Below are 12,569 nucleotides of genomic sequence, written 5' to 3' on the forward strand. Positions count from 1 at the left end.
GCGGCTCCCAACGTCTCTGGCTGCTAGAGATGCCGCTTGAAGTGCCGCTGTAGCGGCAGTGGCCGGAGAAAGTCTCTGGCTGCGGAGATGCTGCACTTTCAAAATCATAAACTCTTTTCTGTATTTACTGAATAACAGTTTATCGCCTATTTACATAGCATTTCAAAGTAATATGTATATACACTGCATCTTTATAAAGTCATGTGATTTTTTATTTCTTCGGCACTGAAAGAACAAAATATTGAATCAGACAGTTGTATCATTACACACATTATTTGCTGTCACTCGCACGCAGTATTACAATATAACAGTATTACAATGTTACATCGGATTATGTAATTGATCAGCGCAGTTACTACAAAGGGCGACGGGTGCCAAAGAAAGTCCTTGGCTGCTAGAGATGCCGTTGTGCCGCTGCTGAGAAGCCACCGGAAGTGCCGCTGCGAGATGCCGCTGTAGCGACAGACGCCGGACGAAATTCTCTGGCTGCTGGAGAAGCCACCGGAAGTGCCGCTGCGAGATGCCGCTGTAGCGACAGATGCCGGACGAAATTCTCTGGCTGCTGGAGAAGCCACCGGAAGTGCCACTTGAGATGCCGATGCCACGATTTGCGCCAGCCCCTACTGCGAAAATGAGTATGAGTCATGAATAGTATGTCCGAAACCTCAGTATGCAAAAAACAGTAGGCGAGAAATACCCGGATGGTCTACTACTTCCGCCGAGATTCGTGAGACAGATCGGATGGACACTTATCTATCCCATGATGCCACGGGAAGCTGAGCAACGGTCAAATTTCATAAGTAAATCAAATAAATGTAGCGGAAAACTTCAAAGGCGGACTTCTGTTAATGTAAGTGCCAATAAATGAGTTTCTCGTGACTAAATTATGTTTTTATCAATGCTCAAGTGTAGGACGTTGTTAATACATCATAGGTCAAAGAGCATACGGGTCACATGACCATAAAACATGGCGGAAGCAGTATGTCCGAAATGTATTCATACTACTCCCACTCATACTATACAGAAAATACTGTTTTAACGGCCGATAGGTAGGTACTTATTCAAATTCAGTACGTACTGTCACAGTATACGATTTCGGACGTAGCCTATATGAACAAACAAATCCACACGAAATATAATTTATAGAAATTATTTATAGAAAATAAATAAGCAATAATGTGAATAACAAACTATTTTTTATTTAAAATTTCATCAAATCATTGATTAAAAATATATCTGTATTGTTTATGTATATAGATATCTGACATCAACGACACCCCTCCCATCCGTACTGTGATTGGTTGCTCGCAAGGATTCCTGGGTAGGTAACTTCAGCGGAGTCTCCAAAGATGCAGGCTTCACGGAAGACCACCACATAGGAGGCGCTCACGAAAACACGTTTGAGCCCTAAAAAGACGACTGGGACACTCTACGGACTAGTAGACTTGGCGAGCACGCGCAATTTAAGTCCGCGAGACCGCAAGTCCACATGAAGTGCGTAATTTGGGACAGGACCTAAAATGGAAAGTCATTAAAGGAAGTTAATTTTTTTATTTTTAACTAAAGATTAGGAGGGCACACGAATTTTTAAAAGAGAATGACCCACATTGATAAACTTTTTACAATAAACGGTGCAATATTTCATGAAAAAATTCCAATGCAATTTTTAATTTCACTGGGACTTAAGGCTCAGGAAAAACTCACAATGCTCATGTGCACCCATTAATTTTTACAATTTTTTTTTGTAAATTGTACAAAACATTCTGGATATTCATTCCATAAATTAAGAATAAAGCATATTAGTGCACATGTAACCACACAGAACATGCCATTGTCACATTAGGCTTGTTCGAGCTTGTGAGATGCTGCGCCGGCTGAGCAAGCCGGCTGTTCTCGAAATGCTCTCGCGGTATGTCACGTGGCATCGGCGCCGTTTCAAGTCGGACAAAATTTCTAACCTGCATGCACTGCTTCAAGTCAGATTTCGAACGATCTGCGCAGCGCCGCATGAAGTCGAACAAGCCTATTTATATAATACGCCCCGCCTCTCGACCGCACGTTTGGATTCCCGAGTCCGTGATTGGCTGTTACGCGTGTCACTCATACCAAGTCTGACGCAAGTGGGCGTGTCGTGTGTATATAACGGCATCGTTTGTGTAAAAGAGAAATACAGAAACATGTCGTCCGTCGATTTGACCAAGCTAGGAGCCAATCAGCTAAAAAACACCACGTCTGGAGAGGTAATTTACCTTGTTTATGCGGGTGATAGTTAACCAAGTTAATGCAGAAATGTATGTTGTGAAATGTATAGTGCGCTGTCATTTTGTGACTTCCTGTTGGGACATAATTTTTGTTGGCAGGTGTCTGTACTGTATTATCAGATCTGCATCAGGAATACCATTACAAATAATGGTACAAATAAGAGTTTATTTTGTGTTTGCTGTGTGCATTGTAAGATATCTGCATTAAAATGTGTTTCAACATCTCAAGTTGGTTGGTCACATGCACATGTGTATCTGCTGCTATGATCAGGGCCCAAAACAAGCAAAGTCATACACCCTAATAATAAATGCATCTATTCCACATGATCTTGTATTGGAAACAGAGTCTCTATTCGTATTTTTTGACAAAGCACATTATAAGATGATGTTTGTAATTTTGTTTCTCTGTTCTCTTCAGATGGTGGAGGTGGGCTCTCTTTGGCGGGAACAGACGGTGGTCCTCTTCTTCCTCCGGAGGTTTGGATGTCAGGTGTGTCGGTGGTTGGCCGCTGAGGTCAGTAAACTAGAGAAGGACCTGAAAGCGAACGGTGTTGCTCTGGTTGGTGTTGGACCTGAAGTCTTAGGAGTGAAGGAGTTTAAGGATGGAGGATTTTTAAAGGGTGGTGAGTATTAACAAGAGCGTACTGTCATTATGGCTATAGAGGGACATAACACTTGCGTGTATAAAAAAATGTAAATAATTTGAAGGTTTATGGTCAATTTGGATTTTCTTACTTTTGGATTTAGACTTTAAACCCTAGTAGAATAGAATTTAAAGATTGTAAACCCTAAACCTTCATTGAATTTGCATTCATCTCTTATAAACGTTTCGTATGAATCTGTGCCTTTTGCTGTCAGTTAATCTGTTACTTTGTTACCCATGCTTGTGTTTACTTCAGGTTTGCCGCTGATAAAAAGGTGTCACAGGTTTCTTCCTGCTGCTGTGAATCTTTAACTTTCTTTCTTTCAGAAATTTACATCGATGAGAAGAAACAATGCTACAAAGATTTAGGCTTTAAAAGGTATGAGGGCCACTATGTAGTGTCATAACTGAAGTGTTTATCAGGTTTTACCCAATATTATTATATTTTATTGATATATTATTATTATTCCTAAGAAATAGTAAACACATCAGTCAACCAATATTTGAGAAAAGTTTTAAAATGAAATGCATGTTATAAAGATATCAAGAATAACATATTCATTAATACTTTTGATAATACAGGTACAATGCCATAAATATAGTTCCCGCTGCAATGGGAAAGAAAGTACGAGAAATTGCCTCAAAGGTATTTACGATACTTTACAAACTAATTTAATTATTATTATTATTATTTGACTGTAGATGGATCTTATTTGTGGTCTCATTTATTATAAATGGGTGATTTGCTTGTATTGTTTTGATGGCTCACTTGCCTACAACAACCACATTGTTTTCATCAAAGGAGTTATTTTAGAAAAATCATGTGATCCCAGTTTATCCTTCTTTTTTGAAGGCCAGTGCTGAAGGAATTCAAGGAAACTTTAGCGGGGATCTTTTGCAGAGCGGTGGCATGCTCATAGTCGCTAAAGGTAACTTTAAACATTCCTTATCGCCCAGCGTAGTAAGATTCATAAAGTTTCACAACTTGTTTTCATAACTTGGAATTGGCCTCATGTTTTAGTTACGCAAGGCACATGATTATGGCTTTTTATGGGTTTCCTGGAGTCACAAATTCCTCTGTGTGCTTGTAAAACTGCCCTAGCAGGAAGTCATTGAAGTTTGTCACTAGAGGGCAGCATAACTTCACATTTCAAAAACCCAGCACACGCAAACCTGCAGCTGAGAAAAACGTTCCGAAAACAAATGTGATGATGAAATGTGCCTGTGGCAAAGATGACCTCTTGTGATACCTGTTTTGGATTGAGACACGTTTTCAAAACATCTAATTTGAATTAATTTAACTATTGTAGATTATATTTCACTTCCATGAGTTTGATCTCTTTGATCTTTCTGCATCATAAAATCTCAGGGAGAACAAATGACCTCTTTTGTCTGTTCAGGTGGAGAGAAGGTTCTGATGCATTTTGTCCAGAATACGCCAGGAGACAATGCATCGCTTGAAGACATCGCCAAAGCTCTCGGGATTTCAGTCAGTGTTCAGGCTGGTGAGAGACCACAGGTAATGTAGACGTCATATTCTGGGTGGGCATCCTATCTGTTGTTTCAGTGGTTTCCGTGGTCATAGGAAAATAATTGCGCCATATTGTTACTTTGTTGAAGTTTTGGCTGTAGGAATTATCCTCCTGATCCATTTTGAATGGATCTATTTAAGCAAACTTATACTTTGCTTTATAAATCTCATGTTTGTGCTTGATTGCATGTGTTGAATCTGTGTCTTTTGTTCACAAACAATACATTATCTAAGAAAGTCCAGTATCACCCTTTTACTACAAATAAAACCCAAAAAACATGTTTACTATAAACCATGGCCTTGCTACAGTAACCATAATTTAATAATAGTATTTGTAGTAAAACTGTGGTCATACTAATGGTGATCAATCTACAAAAACATAGTTTCTACACTTACTATAATAAAACCATGGTTAGTTTTGTAAGGGCGCTTATAGATGGTTTCAAAGTGATGACATAAACACACGTTCGTGGACTGCCCTTAACTTCCGGTACACATTCACAAACAATAGTGCCTGTAAATGATTTCTGATAACAAGCAAAAGAAACCGAAAAAAAGTTACTTGGCTAAACTTGTCTCTCCAATATTTAGACTGCGATACCAATCTCAACCGCTAGATGTCAATGTACCATGCAGTTTCTTTAAATTCGACCAAACTACATGACCCATTCAACAAATTCTTTATTTAAAAAATTAAACGCAACAAAATTCAACATCGTTTATTTAAATTTTTTATACATAAAATAATAATGTAAATAAATATTAACATAAATTAATTATAGTTTAATTTTATTAGACACTAGCCAAACACAGACCGGAAGTTAACTGCAGTCCTGGCGTGCGAGTCCGATGAAACGGTCTATACTTGCATACTATCCGTGTCATTTTAAATAAATGTAAAACCAGTAAAATATTATTTCTTGCATATTTTGTAAAGAAACACAAAACAGTTTGCTTTGGATAAAAGCATCTGCTAAATGTACACACCGTAATATCGTAGCACAAAATGATTTTGGGTTGCAATTATCAATGCAAAAGGCTAGAACATTTGATACATGGGACACCAGAAAACTGTGTACCATTATATGAAGTTCTGTTGAAACGGTATGTAATAATCAGAAGTGAGTTAAAGAGATCATAATAAAATGTAAAAAAAAGTGAGAGAAAAAAAGCTGTACGTGCTACATCAAGACTAAAGCCTTGTGTTCTGTTGACCTAGTTGAAATATGAAGTTGTGTGACGCTGTGGTCAGTCATGTGTTTGTTGTTGAATGAATTACTATATACAACAGCACAAATCTCTCTGATCTTTGATGCACCTGGCCTTGAGTTTTCTGCAGACCAAACCGACCACTGCCTCCCCCCAGCTGCTATTTTTGTTACGGGGGGATTTTACGCAGTTGGTTCTTAATGTCACGGGCTGTCTGATGTAAGGGTTTTACGGCGATGTCCTGCAGGAAATGGCACTGTTTTCTTTCTCTTGTGAAGTTCAAGACAGAATGACCATGTTATTGTGGGCACATGTGTCTTCAATTTAAAAAAGAAAGCATGTTGAACTTCCTCTAAAAATCCCCTGAGAAGAAATGACATTACGAGTAGGAGTATAAATGTGATGCTGGTTATCAGTTTTAGCCCGCCGCATACAGGCTTTAGCCAATACTTCATCAGACGCTTTTTATCTATTGTAGCTTTATTGATGTTAAAATACTTTCTTATAAACCAGTTTTTATTCCAAAACAGTTGTAGATTTAAAGTGCCATACATTGCAAGGTTTAAACCTAGTCGGTGTATAAAAACGAAGAGATTTCATTCTTGCTTGTACAATCAAAGTAAATGGCCTCATGAATATTTTTTTGTACAATTCTAGTACCTGGCTCAAGCATACACTCATGTCGAGTTTAGTTCTGCGATTCATTTCTGGTCAAGTTTCTAACTTATTTATTTTTAGATATTGAAAATATTTTCGTGCTGCAAGTAGAGATTTGGTTTGCATAAAGACATTTTTGTCATTTGGCAAAAAGGTAAATGTAAAAATGTCTCTTCAAAAGATGTGGCAGGTCTTCGTGAAAGAGTGTGTAGTTTTTGTCATTAGTTTAGTTTCATCAGTGCTGCCATAAACCTTGTTCAGAAACCTTCATTGTGTGGCACCACACCCCGACAACTTCCATCAGATCCAAAGAATAAACATGGTGTCAGTCAACATGAAATCTCAAAGCTTTGAAGTTGAATAACAGGACATGTCGCAGGTCTGTAGATCTTCATCTTTGATGCCACCTCCCGTCTGCTGGTTTTAGACCGGGCGGGAGTGCAAAGGTTTGTTTCATACAGACATAAATGTAGTAACGTACCCACCCATGAACGCTATTCCGGTTCAGAATCCTGGACCTGATGGACAGTAGATAGACTCATGAACTTCTCATTAGTTTCATAAATTAGACTGAAAAACCCCTTTTTTATTTTGGGAAAAATCTTCTGGTTGTAATTTTGACCTTAATGTATACAATATTAGTGGACACGCCCTCAGCTACTTCTGTTTTTTAACCGTTTTTGTCATTTTCAGTGTAATGAAGATGTTTGCACGGGTGATGACAGAAGAACTTAACATTATGATGGATGAAGATCAAGATCTGCTGATGAAGATGAATGCATTCTTTTAAATCTAATACTTATCGACTGTAAATTTGCATTTTGAAAATGTAACTATTTAAGATTTTGATGTATTGATTATTTTTGAATGTATTGATTATGAACCTCATGAATTAGTGTTTGTTAGTAATTAAGCTCTGGCGCTTGCTGTGTTATGAGAGCTTGTGTGATTTAACACTGATCTGCCTTGATCTTCAAACTCCTGACAAATGTACTGAAACTGCTTTAAGATGTTATTAATCACTGAAACAGGTTTACATGCGTGTATTTTGTCATAAACTGTGTATGTGCCGGAGTTTAGATGCTCTGTTTTAATTCCATTTTTTTCATTATGATTTTCTGATCATTTCCAAACTGAAGATGTGACATTTTGACGTATGCATGATTTAAAAAAATATATATTAATATTATCTGTTTGTCTTTTTGTGGTTTTGTATTTCTACAGGAATTTGCCTTAACATTTAGTATAACACAACAAACTTGCCTCATCAGGAAAAATGATAAAGTGGATGTTGATCATTAGAGAATGTGAAGGTGTGAAAGTCTCAACTGCTATCTGAAGTGTGGCATTCACGTCTCATCTAATTCAACATCTAATCGGGATTTTATCCTTGACATAAAATTTATTGTTATTATTATATGCAAACATTTACGATGTTGCCGAAAGGCACAAATTCCTTCCCACAAAAAAAGAACAAATGCTGAAAATTGATTTGTTGCTTTACATAAGTTTATTGTTTAAGCGTACATAGTTTCTCTTAAATATGACAACTATAGTTTCATGAGGTTAAAGAAGCCTATAGCTATATATTATTATTAAGCCTGCAATATGTATTGGCAGAACAATATAATTACAAAGCATTCACTTAGAAAGTATTTCAAATGTATCTTAATTAACATATAATATCAATAACATATTTAATCTTTTAACATGTCAACAAGTCTATGTACAGAATAAGAGCAAGTACAGACATATTGAAATAGCAGCATCTGTGAGCATGTGACATCTTAACAGGAATCTGTTTTTTTCTGATGAAGCCAATTTTCATTACAATTCAGCACATCTTTACCTCCCATTCTCATTACTGTAATGCAAAATAAATCGTATAAGATCATAAACTATAAGAATATAAACTATTCATGCAGTATTTGTTACTGTCTTTATGCTGATTTTCATAAATCATTGTATAACAGTAATGAGAATCTAATGTGTATCGCCTTAGAGAGCATTTAAACAACAAACTTTAAACTGCATAATGATATAGAGAATTTGACGGGGCAAATGTGCTTAATGGTCATGAAAGTAACGCAACAAATCTTTGTCGTCACATAAATAGGCTTCATTATTCACACTAAATACATCCTCTTACTTTTTCCTTCGGTTGTGTGACATGTTAAACAGGGAAATCACAGAATCTGTAAAACTCAGTTGTGGATTAGTCATGTTTCTGGTACAGATGACAAGTATTTCATAAAGTCCTGCACTGAAGAAAGAGAAACATTAAAACATCTATGAAGAATCACTAAATGCACGCAAATGTTATTTTACAATTCACACGTGGCAAACGTGTTTCACAGGCTCCTTTTTCAAGTTTTTTTCTTGGCAGTTGTATAAATCACAGAAGAGGATTTCATTAAATTCACAATATACAAAATATCAATGTTTCTCAAAAGCACATTTTCAATCCTTGGCACAGATATATATATATATATCTCTCTCTCATTGAAGTCAACATGAAATTTGCAAATGAAACTTTCTTGATTGCTCTTATTCATGTTTGATCTAATGGTTAAAGTGATCAAACGCCTTTATTATGTAGATAAATTAGTTTGGATTTCATGTTGACTTCAATTTTGTATAAAGAGCAGGTAGTTCATATATTATTATTTGTTCTAAAAAGTCAAACTATTTACAGCCTTGGTAACGTTTATGCAAGCAAACATGGACTTATTTTGCCAAAGATGAGCCTTCCCTTCCAATTAAATCTAAATAATGAAAAAATGATCAACTTTGAAATGAACAGCTATAGAGAATAACAGGTGTTCAGTATTATAGGTTCATCATTTCTTTAAAAGTCATTGTTTTTAAATGTTTGTTTTTAAATGACAAAGGATTTTGCAAGTGTCAGTATCCGCTTGAATCCACTAAATCGATTTTTTTATGAGGAATGGCTGGAGTTCTTGTCTTGTATGGTTTTACAAAAAAATTATAATTCAGGCGTTGCATTTTATTTGGCATTTCATTTCTGTAAAACCTATAATGCTGTTATAGTGAAATTCTAGTACTATATACTGTGTATGTTGCCTGCATCGATACATCACTCGTTGTCCCGTGCATCAAACAGTACGCGCCATTACAGTGGTGTCGAGGTTTAGATTGGCGAGCAATGAGGCTTCAAAGGCAAATATGAACATTCTCATGATCAAATTCTCTGCTGTGAGAGATAACAGTCATAATCAATATCCCAACCCAACCCCATATCTTTCCTTATTGACTCCGCTAAGCTTTCCGAGAACTCCGCAATCCTCTTCTCCCTCTGCGGTGGCAATCTGACGTTTGTTTGATCTCGATCATATGTTCCTCCCTCCTTCACTTCTGCTGTCATTACGGCTTAATCAAGATAACAGCAGCCTTGACCACATCTCTAATGAGAAGACCGCTTCCACAACAACTGTCCCCCGCCGCCCCGTCAGTCCCCGTGTTCTCGGCGCGCGACCGATCAATTTATGAAATCAGGAGATACGACTTCACTTAACTCGTCTAGGCGGCAAGCGCGAGATCCTTTCACCTAACAAATCCTCCTGTCGGTTAATGGTACAGTGTGTAGTACAAAAATACAAAGTCCTTCCTGGAATCAAAGCTGAAAACCATAAACCAGTCTTGGTTGCAGGACAAATCAGCTACCATGTTTCAAGAACCAACTTGAACTTTGTACAACTGCAGTTTTAAAATGTATAATTAATCGCGATTAATCGCATCCAGAACAAATGTTTGTGTTTACATAATATTTATCTATGTACTGTGCATAATATTTTTGTATTTATAAATACAAACACATACACATGAATACATATTTAGGAAATATTTAAATATATTTATTTATATTTACCAATAATTGAAATTATAAATAAATGTTTGTACATTTTTGATTTTTCTTAAATATATGCATGTATGTGTATGTTTTAATAAATACAAAATTATTATGCACAGTACACAGATATATATTATGTAAACACAAACTTTTATTCTGGATGCGATTAATCGCGATTAATCGTTTGATTGGCTGGAAGGTGTGCATTAAAACCCTTTAACGCACAGGTAGCTCCAGTACGTTTGATTACATTTTAAATTTAACTGACAAAATCACTGTAATTTTCACCTGTTTGATCTAAAATTTCACTGTAAACATCAATAAAAGATTTAACTTGGCAAATGACCATGGTATAAGCGGGATAATCCACAGCTAGCTGTGCGTTAAAGGATTTTAATGCACTTCGCAGAGGCAACCACCCTCCTTCTTGGCCTCCACGTCGTGCATTAAAACCCTTTATATATATGAAGAGTTTGTTTCCAAAATGATATAACTCCGTTTTTTTAATTTTTCAAAAATCATGTTTTTATCCTGTTGCATGTTTTTATTGTGTTAGTTACCTGTATTTTCTTTTGTTATTATGGCTTAAATCAAAACAAACCAACTGCAGTTTGATTGATAATCGGAATGTACAATAAAAAAACATGATTTTTGTAAAAACAATTATCTCATTTTGGAAATAAACTCTTCATATATACAGTATATATATATACACAGTGTATATATATATATATATATATACATATACACACACATAGTATATATATATATATATATATGTGTATATATATGTACAGTATATATATATATATATATACAGTATATGTATATACAGTGAGGGAAATAAGTATTTGATCCCCTGCTGATTTTGTAAGTTTGCCTACTTACAAACAAATGAAGGGTCTATAATTTTTATGGTGGGTTTATTTTAACTGATAGACACAGAATATTAAAAAAAATCAGGGGAAAAAAATGTTATATAAAGGTTATAAATTGATTTGCATTTCAGTCAGTGAAATAAGTATTTGATCCCCAAGCAAAACATAACTTTGTACTTTGTGGAGAAACCCTTGTTGGCAAGCACAGAGGTCAGACATTTCTGATAGTTGGTCACCAGGTTTGCACATGTGTCCGGATACATTTAGTCCACTCCTCTGTCAATCTTTAAGGTTTCTTGGCTGTCGCTCAGCAAATTGGAGTTTTAGCCTCCTTCACAGAGGTTCTATAGGACTAGGGTCTAGAGACTGGCTAGGACATTTAATGTGCTTCTCCTTAAGCCACTATTTGGTTGTCTTGGCAATATGTTTTGCGTCTTTGTCATGTTAAAGGCTCATCCATGACCCATCTTCAGTGACCTAGTTAAGGGGAGGAGGTTCTCGTCCAAGATTTTACGGTACATGGGCCCGTCCCTCAGCCCCTCAATGCGGTGAAGTCATCCTGTATACCTGTAGCAGAGAAAAAGCCCTAAAGCAGAATGTTTCCAACACTGTGCTTCTCTGTAGACATGATGTTCTTGGGCTCATAGTCAGCATTTCTCTCCCTCCAAACACAGGAGTCCATTTTGGTCTCACAGCAGTGCCAGCACTTTCGCCAAAGCCTTTTCTGAATCATTTTTATGTTCATTGTCAAACTTAAGACGAGCCAGGCGGGCCTTCTTGGGCAGGAGGACCTTGCGGGTGCTTCAGGATTTCAGTCTACTGTGGCATAGCGTGTTACCAATGTGTTACCAATGTTTTGCTTGCTAACTGTGTTCCCAACTGTCTTGAAATCATTAACAGGCTTCTTCCGTGTAGTTCTGGGCTGATCTTTAACATTTCTCATGATCATCTTTACCCCATTGGGGAAATATTGCAGGGAGCTCCAGAACAAGGGCATTTGATAGTTATTTTGTATATCTTCTATTTCCAAATAATCACACCAACAGTTGTCTCCTTCTCACCAAGCTTCTGTCTGTAGCCTATTCAAGGTTTGTGCAGGTCTCCAATCTTGTCGCTGACATCCTTTAAAACCTATTTGGTCTGGACCATGGTGTTGGAGAGGTTGAACTGGAAGATACAGATTCTGTTGGCAGGCATCTTTTATATACATAACAAGCTGATTTAGGAGTACTTTCTTAAAGTGACAGGACTAATCTGTGGTCCATATAGGCACATAACCAATCTGTGGAGCCAGAATTCTTGCTAGTTGGTAGGGGATCAAATACTTATTTCACTGACTGAAATGCAAATCAATTTATAACCTTTATATAACATTTTTTTCCCCTGATTTTTTTTAATATTCTGTGTCTATCAGTTAAAATAAACCCACCATAAAAATTATAGACCCTTCATTTGTTTGTAAGTAGGCAAACTTACAAAATCAGCAGGGGATCAAATACTTATTTCCCTCACTGTACCT

At 36.6% G+C, this 12,569-nt stretch overlaps 1 protein-coding gene across 1 annotated transcript; it reads left to right on the plus strand.

Moving 5' to 3' along the window:
• The first annotated feature begins 2,105 nt into the window (after nt 1-2,105).
• Nucleotides 2,106-7,492, plus strand: prxl2b (peroxiredoxin like 2B). Its single transcript, XM_057361934.1, has 7 exons — nt 2,106-2,240; nt 2,680-2,884; nt 3,232-3,283; nt 3,487-3,550; nt 3,758-3,833; nt 4,305-4,423; nt 6,995-7,492. The coding sequence occupies exons 1-7, from the start codon at nt 2,178-2,180 to the stop codon at nt 7,034-7,036; spliced, it is 621 nt and encodes a 206-aa protein (XP_057217917.1). The 5' UTR covers nt 2,106-2,177; the 3' UTR covers nt 7,037-7,492.
• The last annotated feature ends 5,077 nt before the right edge of the window (nt 7,493-12,569 follow it).

The sequence above is a fragment of the Triplophysa rosa genome, linkage group LG20 (assembly GCF_024868665.1).
Source record: "Triplophysa rosa linkage group LG20, Trosa_1v2, whole genome shotgun sequence".
NCBI classification, from domain to species: Eukaryota; Metazoa; Chordata; class Actinopteri; order Cypriniformes; family Nemacheilidae; genus Triplophysa; species Triplophysa rosa.